The 12,049-nt window shown below is 39.8% G+C and overlaps 1 protein-coding gene across 1 annotated transcript in view; it reads right to left on the reverse strand.

Annotated features, from left to right (window-relative positions):
* Window positions 1–12,049, reverse strand: part of UST (uronyl 2-sulfotransferase) — a 166,385-nt gene that overhangs the window by 85,927 nt on the left and 68,409 nt on the right. The window contains exon 3 of the mRNA XM_037392589.1: window positions 1,008–1,163. Coding sequence (XP_037248486.1) covers window positions 1,008–1,163 — 156 coding nt within the window. The remainder of the gene's footprint in view (window positions 1–1,007; window positions 1,164–12,049) is intronic.

The raw sequence follows: 12,049 nt of genomic DNA on the forward strand, positions 1-12,049 counted from the left end.
ACAGGTTACAAATTAATCATCTCCATTAACCACAGCATGATGCCACTGGCAGGCCCATGTCTGTATTTTGATCATCACACACATCCTTTTGTGATTTACAGGTTGCTATTCCTAGGAGTGATGCAGGCAGGTATTGCAGCCTTTACCTGATCAGCAGATCAAAATAGCTGCTCTAGTCAATGTGTGTGGCTTCCAACTATATCCATACTCTTTGAAGTCTTTTTGCATCAGTAACTAACAGCAGTGATACTCACGGAAGGCGTACAGTTACCCTAAAACCGAGGGAATTTAAACAACTGGATCTTTTGTGGAATCGAAGCTGCAAAAATACTGCCCTCTGCAACTTCAAGGGAACATGAAAAGGGGTGTCTGGGTAAAGAGGTTTCATGTGGTATTTTCATTTGCCTTAGTGAGGGCTGTGCTATAACATGAAAAAGGCAGTTGACTAAGAAGCAGAGATAGAATCAAGGACATGTCAAATTATAGCAACACAGGTTAGCATGGCCCTGGGAAACAACATTTTGAAGCAAGCGATTACTAGAAGTGAATTAAGACAGCAAAAAACCCCACCCTGCTGGCTATTATTTACTACTGCTTTGCTTAAGGAGACCCAAGCTAGGTCCAAATAAACTGGCCTGCTTACATGATAAATGGCAGTGCCCTGCAGATACATTAATACAGGTTCCAGAAGCTGTTAGCACCTAACCTCACTCGTACTAACCCTTCTTGCCTCACTGCCGGACTAATTGCTATGCTGACTAAATTCAAGAACTGCCTCACTAGAAGTTAGTTTTTCTGGTTAGCTTCCACCTCATGTTGCTCTTGGCTCCACCATCCATTTCTCCTATTAACTGAAGCCACTTAGAGGATGAAGAATTCTGGCTGATTACTCAGGTCAAAGTAGCAGTACACCTTTTCAGTATTATTTCTGCTAGCATATGCCTTTGTTTCTCAGTTTCACAAACATAATAAGAAAACAGGATCCAAGATGAGAAGGAGTAACTTACCTGTTCATTTTTGGTCAGTCTTGTTTTGTTATGGATGTCAGATGTAACCAGGTTGAATCCATGTTTCTCTGATAAAATTCTCAAAAGCAAGACCACAGTTCGACTCCCACACTTTCCAACTCTGTTGTAGACCACCTGGCTGGGGAAAGGAAGTACCTAAATACAGATTGAAAAAAAAAATGGAGTCAGTATATAGGTATTTTTGTTTCTGTGTACCTCTGAATCACAGCATGTTTTGACCATACACTGACAGATACATACAGGAGAATTACTAGGCCCCTGCCCAGGTCAGAAGCATTCACTTCCACCAGCAAGCTAGATGCTCTTTGGAATACAAACACTTGGCTCAGGAGGTGGCAAGCTGAGATACCGCCCTCATGGTCTGGTTTAAAGTAACAGCACAGATTGATAGCTACTGCAGAAACACTAAGCCACTGCTGATGTCTTCTAGTGAAGATGATGATGGGCTTAAGCTTGCTACTTGTAACCTCAATGCAAACAATCAGCTTTAGTCGATCACCTCCCATACAAAGTATGAAGAGGAGTGAATTTGCACTAGAGTTTGGCAACTCAAAGTGAAGTTGACATAATGCAAGAGGAATGCTTGAACTGCAAAAGTTCAGCATAACAAGAAAAAACCAAAAACACAAAACCAAACAACCACCAGCTATACAGAGCTAAAAATTAAGCAACTTTTTCAGTTTCAAATATAAACATGAATCTTCCAAAGAGACTCAGAGAACAGGTCACACCACTAGCTAGGTATCTACGTGTGGAACAAACAACGCCAGGGCCACAGGTGGCCTGGAGGCTAACCGGCACAGAACGATCACCTCCATCTTCATACAGATAACGTTCATTAAACCTCAAAACAGGACAGCCACAGCCAATGTGCCGATTCAGAAGGTCTCCAGCCCACGCTAACACTTGCGCCATGCTCTCCTCTCCAGGGAACCGGAACAAATGAGTAGTAGTTTACTGTCTTGAAGCATACTGGATGCAGCCTTGTTTTGTTCCTGGATGATGCCCATGGGTTATTCTTTCAGTAAAAGGCATTCTGAAGTCACACTATTGCATTAGACAAGCATTTGGTGCATAGCATACAGCAGCAGCATCTGATAACATAGGTAGAGGCATCTGCTGTCAAGCCTTTTGAACTGGCTAACAGTCAGGAGCTCACAGTCTCATCCACAGTGGTGCATATATGGCACTCACAGAAAGCTCATTTTTCTAATAACATGACGGCACAAAATATTTCCTGATGCTGGGCCTGCATCCAAATTCCATGCAATGTGTTCAGTGCAAGGAAGGGCTCACGTGCCAAAGCAATGGTGTGTCTCAACGTATAGTTACTTCTGCTGTTGATGCAATCATGTTCTCCCAGCAGAAGGATTTCTAACATAAAAGCAGTCAGATGAGGCATATGGGCTTCTGGCACTTCTCATGGTAATTGAACAGCTAACAGACCTTCATCAGAGAAGCAAAATGATTCCTCAAGCAACCCGTCAGAATACTTTCAGAGGACTGCAAACTAGAATAAAATAAAAAAAAAAAAAAAAAAAAAAAGGAAAAATCTGGATTCCCTTGCATATAATGGGAACATACTAGCATTTTGCTATCACAACCAAAAGAATACTACTATTGTAATGCCTGCAATGTTTAAGAAATCCTTCACTGCAACATAAACATGGATGCTGTCATTCTCCAAGTTACATGGGGAAGGGATAGGTATTTGCTGATCACGGCCTTGGTTAAGCTTTCCCAGTTCCAGGACAACACATCTCCTGATTCAGCAAGTAAATATGGGCCTCCTAAGGCTCATCCAAAACCCACGTAACACCAATTCTCATTTATAGAGTTTCCTATGAGAAACCTTGCCCCCTTACTCCTTATCAGTCTTTCCTTCAGAAGCCTTGCTTCCTCCGAAATGCTAAATCCCAGCCTCAATGATTAGAGAACTCCAAAGGTGATGAATTTAACATCTCTATGCTACAGCTTATATTCTGGATTGCCCTCTTTTTATTTCATTTCTTTGCATAACAGAAGCCTGCACCAATATTTGCCACAGCCCTGCAGCACTACCCACACAACAACAACGTAACTTGTGGAATGGAAGTTTCTTCTCTGCTCAGGCATACACTTTTGGCATACTTTGCTGTGCAAATATGTGAAAGTCTTCAACAGAAATGCTAAGGAGATGCTGACAAGTGCTAGTGAAAGAGCAAGAGCCCATACAGCATATATTTGCCTAGCATCCTGGAAATGCGATAAATGCTGAGAGTTTGAAGGGCTACAGAAACATTTTAAAATGCTTCAGAATTAAGTGTTTCGATTTTCACAGCAGAGCTGCATTTAGCAATACAGGGAGGAAAATTTTTTCTTTATTGGTACTTCATTCATTTCAAGGGGAATTTTGCTGCACCCAGATTACAATGAAGTTCTAATTAAATCCCTCACTTGATTAGCCAGCAACTTTGAGTGAATCTTATTAATAGCATTCTTTAAAAATGTAATAAAATTAAAGCAGGCCTTTGTAAAGTGCGAACAACTTTACCAGCTACAAAAATGACAGCTGCTACCAAGTTTGGCCAGTTCTCACCTTTGTTTCTGAAACTCACCTTCCTACGTAGCACAATTCTGTTCTGTGCACAGATGATAACCATGGCAACCACCAAAAAAACCATAAGCAAGTACTCACTGCAGATAAAGAAAACTGAAATAAAGGGCTATTATTTTCAGACAACTGTTTAACTTGAAGGAGGCCAATATATCAATGCCTTGATTCAGCAAACATCTGAATACACTTTGGTAAAATCGGACAAGATTCAAGATAAATGCTAAAGCTCAAAGCTCACTTCAGAACGCCACAGTCATTAAAGGTAATCAAAACTTCAGTTGTAGCACTGCTGAATGTGCTAGCTTTAGGGGTGCACTGCTGAAGTTCTGCTCATGTTTCACCTGTTTACGTCACCATTCTACTTAGGACACCTAAATGCACCAGAGGGTGAGCCTGGTACACAAAGCCATGCAGTACACAGGCTTTTGTATGTAAGCAAGCATTTGTTTAATGTGACCAGTTCCCTTCAGACGCTGCAAATCTGCTTTCTGTGGTTTAGAAAATGCTAAGTAATTTCTTAGAAGAAGAAATACTTCTTCCAGAAACCTGAGTTTGTATCAGGCAGATCTGGAAATGCAAAAAATTTAAAACTTTTTCAGAGAGGAACTTCTTTCTTTTCCCCCTCACAATACTCGCAACAGATTCAGACAATGTAAGAGATGGTGGCAGAGGAGGCAGTTCAAAAGAAGGCTTCTATTGTATTAGCAGAAACAAGATGGAAAACAGCAGCTGGAGGTTTACAAAATGCTAATTGGATTACATTTTGTTTTACAATGAGGGTATGTGTGATGTAGACTGACTAACTGCTGAGGTGATGCTCTGGCAACCTGACAGTCATGTAATATACACAACTTAAACTAGAGTGACTTTATTGAGCACTGCACCAAAGCCTAGAGATAATATAAACAATTCAAACATATAATTCACTTTGTAGTTACATAAATTAGTACTTACAGCTATAAAAAAGTAAAACCCACAGTGTAATTACAACAGCTCTCTCCAGGGGTTTGGAAAGTTATGTAACAATTTACTTGTCAGATCAAACTGAGTTTTTTTGGTTTTTGTTTCACAGTTAAAGATGATGTCAAGAACCACTGTGAATGAAATCAAGGAGAAGAAAAAGCAAGTTTAACCCAAAATGAATTTCCATTACAGATGACGACTGTCAAGCAGCTCTGCAGGGTAGGTCTGCCAGTCTCAGGAGAGGAGCCATTTCTCAGATACCTTGACAAAAGCCCAGCTTCCATCTTCATTGGTGGCTTTGTCTCCAGGTAAACTTTTGCACCATTTAAAAAAACAAAATGAGGCTGGATAATTACTTGCAGTTCAACAATTTAGGGATCCACCCAAAGGCCTAAATCATTCTACTTTTACTGAGCCAAATCCAGTATATATTTTTGCTCACTCACCAAAAATTTCCCAGCCCAGGTACGATTTTCCCAGATAAAAAACTCCTTACATGTTCCCAGAAAGCAATCCATTACCTTCACAACTTCTGCATGTAAGTGACTCCTGCCCTGCCCTCACTCATGAGAGGGGCCAGAAGTAGGTGTCAGAACAGGCTTCTCCTTCCTGAACAGACACTAACCTGTGGTCAGACAGTGCTCCATGTTTATCAAGTGAATGAAGCCAACACAGACAAAACTGGTTAAGATCATGAAAGCAATGTAACATTTGCTGACATCACACATCTCTATATAGCATCACACCTTCTCAGTACAACCTCTCAATTTTTTTTCCTGTTCAACTAAGACAGAATTATAAGAACTTAAAAAATGGCTTACTGGGTCAAAGCAATACCCCATTTGGCTCATGAGTGATGGAGGATGCTTGTTAGGTATCTGCAAACCTGACTGCTGTCAGCAGTCCGCTCCTCTCCAGTGTGTCTTCTCATCCTCCAATGCCCCCAAAGATTGCACATAGGATGTTAGAAGGCACATCCTTGCCTGTTACCTGAAGAATTTCTTACACAACCTGCTATACCAACAAATTCCAGAATTTTGTGACTCACCATGCATTTCATTTTTAGCTGATCTATGATTTCCAGAGAATACCTGTTCTCACATTGTGGGTTCCATGAAGACAGATCAGATAATTCAGTCACCAGCTTTGAGATCATCTTAGATCCAATGGATGCCTCTCTTTAACTGAGGTTTGCCACAAGCCTGCCATGGCCCATTTAAAGACAAACTCTAGATTTAAAGTCACTAAGAGATAACATATTCCAAACCTAACTTCAAGAATTGCTGCACAAAATCTTATTCCAAACAAATATCAACTTATTCTTACCCACTTTTAAAGCGTTACAATGAAGAACTGCCAACACAAAGAGATGTCAACAGAAAACACGACTGAAAGATGAAAAAGAGAGAAAACAAAATAAATTACTAGTTAGCTTCCTTCTTCCCCAGCTAAACTACACAATCCAGTTATGTCAAGATCCACCTGTAGAGAATAGTGACACTGGACAGAGACAAACTTTTGGAATTAACCAACTCTAAAGCACACCAGACAGCATGAGCTCCTCTGCGGGTCACTGAAAATACAGTAGAAACCACAAAAAAGTTAAGGGTGAAGTTTGTTTGTTTTCAAAGTTTGAAAGCCATATAGCTGCAGCGGAACACTGAAAATAAGGCAGAAGAAGAGACAAGATTCTTCTCGTGCATTTTCATTAAACAACTGATTTAATTAAAAAAGAATGACTTCCCCCCCCCCCCCCCCCCCCCCGCCCTGCCCCAAACAATGCATTTCATCTGTTTGGCTGCTGACCTGTTTGGAAGAAAAAGTTAAAATGTGTTCTCTAATGATTCAACATCCCTAAGTACCAAAATAAATTGAAAACATACACATGGAGCACAAGCAGCAAAAGAAGACTGGTTGTAGACATAGTCCTCCAACCTATTAAGACTGAAGAAAAAAACTTCTATGACCTGTCTGCCAAAGCTAACGATGTGTCCCACAAAACAGATTTGTATAGCCAATATCAAAACTTCCAATAATTTTTCTGTGAAGTACTACACCCTTACACATCAAAAGAGTTCTGTCCAAATCATAGTGAATTCTCTCCCCATTAAGTCTCAGATCACATCCTATTACAAGAGACTATGGCTACAGATACAGCAAATTGAAACTATGATAATATCAATAGAATCCTAGGAAAATTACAAAGAATAGGTCTAAGATCAGGTTTCCAAAGTTTTAGCTGCACCCTTGTCAACACATTTCATTCTTTTTTTATACCTTACACCTGATTTACTTTCCTACAACAGCAGCTCACAGCTGAGCAAAACCTCTAATTCTGTGATCTGCTGCAAAAGATTCCCCACCAAAGAGAGCACAGAACTAGGTTTATTTCAAGTATGTGAAGTTAAGCAATATTCAAATCCAGCACACGTATACAAAGAGTCAAACAGGTTGATAAAGAGCAGATGCTGTCCTCACTCAGCAGCTTCAGATGGCCACTGATGTTAGGCAGCCTCTGAAGGTGCGAGCAGGACTCTTGGCTCTCATCACTCAGCAACACTCACTGGTGCAAGTAATGGCAGCTCTGACTCCTCTCAGGGATAAAGCAGGTGTGAGGGAATCACCTTATCAAACAGATGATTGCTTGGGGAGAGAGTACAACCAACACCTGCTAGATAACCAAATCTTTTCCTTTCACCCTTTCTTCACATAGATTGCTTTTCAACCTCCTCTTCATTCTTCTTGCTTTCTTCTGCAGTTTGCGACTTGTTCACCGCTTCTGGGACCAAAATTACATATAGTGCTGTATCTTATCACCTTAATGTCAGAGAATGGAACAGTTAACCTTCACATCTTGCAGACACCCCTTTTAAATACATCTAAGAACGGCATTTAGAAAATCAAAGCATTTGGGACTGTTACTGTCATAGAGAGGGGTGCAGAACATAAAGCCATCACTCTTTTTCTTCTTTACCCTACGTAACTGTATGCAGATTACAATAGAAAAAGAACAGGAAGACCTTCATTAGTTTTCCTGTGAAAAGCAGTATTTTCATCTCTTACTTGTAAAGTTGATCACATTGTCAAAGTCTTCTTACTGGTATGCACCTATCAAGATAGGCAAGAGAGAGGACACAAATGATGTAAGGTCATAGTTCACTGACACTGGTATTCATTGAGGGAACTAGCATGAATTCGGGTAGGTTAAGAATTTTGGTGTGACTTTCATTACCCAGTATTCCACTGGAAGGTTTTCCATGTAATATCAAAAAAACCCTTAAGCAGCAGAACTTGTGCAAGCCAGATTTTAACTCCAGAGCAGCTTCGTACTATATGTATATGTATCTTGGAACTGTGAAGTTTAAACCTGCTGCTTTTCCTCCTGAGCCCAGGGTTTTGTACTCTGTGATGTGCTCAGAACACACTGGCACAGTTATTCTCTCTCTAAGTGGTAAATCCTATCACATCCAACCCACATGTTTATGTTGGATACTTAAAAAATGAGAGATATTAAGTAGCTAAGCCAGGTTTTAAAACTTTTTATAATACATCACAGCACTGGTGTTCCCTTAAGTAACCTAACAACCTTACAGTAGTTTCTATCCTTCCAATGCAATATTCACGAATTCACTCTGGGAGCCAATAATATTGGATTTGAGAGTGGTGAGTGGTAGACTAAATAATTTATTCCCCTGTATGCACTTGTCTTTCTTCACATTGAGGCTTAACCCTTTTGTACCTATTGTGGTTGACTATCTATTAGGCTGCAGGTAGTTCAACAACTCATAGTTTCACCCATTGCCAAGGATCTGTCATACGATGTTTCACTTTGCCCTCCTGCCCTTTACTTTGGGCTCCCTTCAGTAGTTTCATATTTTATTTTAATGTCTCCAGCGTGCTTGTCTTTTGCACTGCACTTTATAAGTCAATTGCAGTATGAAATAAAGGTTGTGTATAGCCATAACTGGATTTTAATTTGTAAAACAGGCCAGTTCTGCTGGATTGCAATCCACACACTCATTACTGATGAGCTGGCTCCAAGGTGCTCTCACTCCATATGCTCAGAGCAGCTCAAAGGGATTGAATTTCCGTTACAGGTTCTGCACGTAACAGATCCAAATCCAGTTTATGACAGTATGTCACCACCTGGAAGGAGTAACACCAAGAAGGACCTAGAGGAAGGACAACGTGCTGCTGGCCAACTCTTCCAGCAGAGCCAGAACAACCCAGTTCAGAAATCCCAGTATCTAAATCTAAAATTACTCAAAGGCCCAAAATACCTTCCCTGACTCTACTAGAGTCCACGTCTGAGTCACAGGCGGATCCTGTCACATGGTGGGGGCAACAGCGGACAAAGCCCAGCATCAAGTGCTCCCATTTCACCCTTCTGCAATCTGGCTGGCTCAGGCAAACCAAACCTCATTCCTGCTGACCAAGGCAGGATTCCTTTCCATTTCAACGGAGGGAGCTTCTCCCTGCATCTACTCACAATCCCTAACAGTGCCAGCAGCAAAGGCCTCCACGCTCCTCCAGGGCATGGTGGTGCCAGGGGTGCTGTCCTGAGAAATACCTATTCGGTGCTGCTCTGCCCATCCTTATGTTCCTCGCCCAAACTCCTCCTTCACCCTGAATTACCATGGTACCCCCACTCTCACACAGACCCTGAATTACCGTAGTACCCCCACTCTCACACAGACCCCTTAAGCCCAGTCAAGACATCTTGATGTTTTGACTCTACTGTTGACCACTTAATAAGCAAGTTCACAATCTTGGTTTTGATTAAAGCTCACAGCCCTTATTAGAGCACTTCACCACTATTCACTGTTTCCAAATCATACTTCCTAGTTTTGTAAAGCCTGAGTAGAGGACGGCCAGGACCCAATAGCTTGTCTTCAAAATCATGAGGCTTTCAAAGTAATACCAATTTTTTTTATTTTTTTTTTTCTTTTCCCCCAGTTTTGCAAGCCTTCACAGCATCCCAAGTTCTGGGTTTTCAAGTTTTTTCTTCAAGCTGCTTTTTTTTTTTTTTTTTCCCCAGGTCAACTGAGATTCTTCCAGAACTGTTCAATGGTAACAGTTCAGGATTTAAGAACAGCATCAACTCGTGGTAAAAGACTCATGGTAAAGTTGCGTTGCTAAGCCTTGTGAGTCATTTGTATAACATCAACCAAATCAGTTTATCACTTACACAAGACACTCTGTCATGCTACCCCTATCCAGAATTGCAGATTTTTTGTTTTCCACTGAAGGTTTTGATTATCCAGACCCAGCTGTAATTGGATTTCAGTATTATAATACAGCACTTCCTAATAAAAAGTTAATGAAGGCGGCCACAATTGAGTGGGTATGACCTATGACCTTCTCTTATGCTATGTTAATTTATTAATACCTTCCATTCATGGAAAGAAGGGGAAGAAGAGTGGAATCTATTGAACAGCTGGAAATTAAAACTGTTACCTGTAAGAGCTATTCACATGCTGTGAAATAATCTTCATGGATGCTTTGCAGGTAAAACAAAAACCAAATCAGAATGGATTATGTCCTAAATTTCAGTGAAAACACAGAGCTCTACTAGCTTCAAAAGTGGGGATGCTAATGCCTTGGGTACTTTTTTAGCTACGATATGTGATTTAGAACCAAACCTACAGGTTGCAAAATTGGTGACATCAGAACTTTGGTATTTTGTGTAACAGTGCAGTGGGTAGGCTTCTGTGTTAATGCCAGAGGCAAGCAAAATTCACCTTTAACTATGCACACAGCCTGACAATTAAAGCACAAATCAAAAAAATTAAATACTTGAACGACAGACAAGAACTACAGACTACTGTCATGCACAAAGCCCACATCCCTGTTGTCTCTCAAAGTCTTTCAAAATAGAGAAGCCTGAAAATGTCAGGCTTAGTAAAAAGCCAGTTCACTGTTGTATAAACTTTTGCAGGATGCCAGCATGCACAGTATCCCCTCATGGATTTATCTTCTTGTGACAGGCAATCTGGCTTTAATTTCCCAAGTCTCTTTGTATTGCCCATTAACCATCAGTCAGCCTCCCTGTATCAACACCTTTCTGATATGCTATAAACTGCAGAAGTATTAAAAAATAAGTAATCATCTTCTCTATTTTGGTAAATCATAGAGTAAAATGATTTCTTGTCCTGAAGATTCTTGATCAATAAATTAATATGAACAAAACAAACAGGAATTAGTACTCCAGTACTATTCGAATATTTTTATGACCCAATTCACACTTAATAGTACAGATTCAATTCTAGCTTTTGGCAATATCTCTAATATTAGCGTGCTGTATCACCATCTGTAGCTTCAGCAGGATTCCAACTGATTACAAATAAGAGGGAAATATTCTGGAAAAATAATATTTTTCTTCCCTAGAGATACTGTCATTTATAAGGAAGAACACAATTTTAAAAGAGCATAAAAAAATATTCCAATATTTCTACCATTATTTTACACCACCCTTTAATAAACTGAGGGAAGTGGAGAAATATTTTATGCTTTTTAAAATCACAGTATTTTATTGACTGTAGTATGCTAAAAAACTCAGTTATACAGTAAAACAATACTTCACACTATGAAGGGGTTCTTTGTGGTTATGGCACTTACTGAATTCTTCTAATATTTTGATTTTATCAGCCAGGTATTTAGTCTAATAACCACAGGAAGTTACTCTACTTTAGTGTTTCTAAATTCTGACAATTTTTGCTAGCTGAAAACTTTCACTCTGCATGACCGTCTCATTAACAACTCTTCATTTCACACTGGATAGGGCTTTTTTAATCATTGAATTCTCCTCCCACCCTGCCCTGGATGGATTGCTTCAAAGATTATCCACCATTTGTTTTAGAACAGCTAAACAGAGAATTTCAACTCCCTCAAACACACACACACTACTATTCATGCTCTTAAAATCCCTAGTAAGTATGTACCTAAAAGGAAAGAAATCCTGCTTGGTTTTTGGTTGTGTTTTTCTGAAGTCTAGCACTTCATCCCTAACAAATCAACCACTTTAGACTGCAGAGCGCTGAAGGGCTAAAATCATGTTCTCAAAAAAGATGACTAGAACTAAAACACAAGTTAAAATGAAAAAGGAAGTATCCACTTAAAAAAAAAACTAAATCAAAACCAAAAGAAAAATGCACCGTTCTTGGCTGTGATCTTAGTACTGTTATCAAAAGAACTAGAAAAAAATAAAGCTGACAAAAACTTGATTAACATAAAAACACGACATAATGGGGGCAATGCTAACATCAACTTTTAATAAGATTTAAATTCAAATATAATAAAGTATAAAAAATCCTAACTGCTTGACAACTCGGGGGACAAGGACTGGATACACTACATATGTACCAAAGCCCACTCAAGGATTCTGCCATCTTTTCCCATAGTCTTAACCCACAAGGGAGGACATGAACAATTATCATGTAAGTACTAGGTGAGAACTGCAAGA

This window comes from Falco rusticolus, chromosome 6 (genome assembly GCF_015220075.1).
Source record: "Falco rusticolus isolate bFalRus1 chromosome 6, bFalRus1.pri, whole genome shotgun sequence".
Lineage (NCBI taxonomy): Eukaryota > Metazoa > Chordata > Aves > Falconiformes > Falconidae > Falco > Falco rusticolus.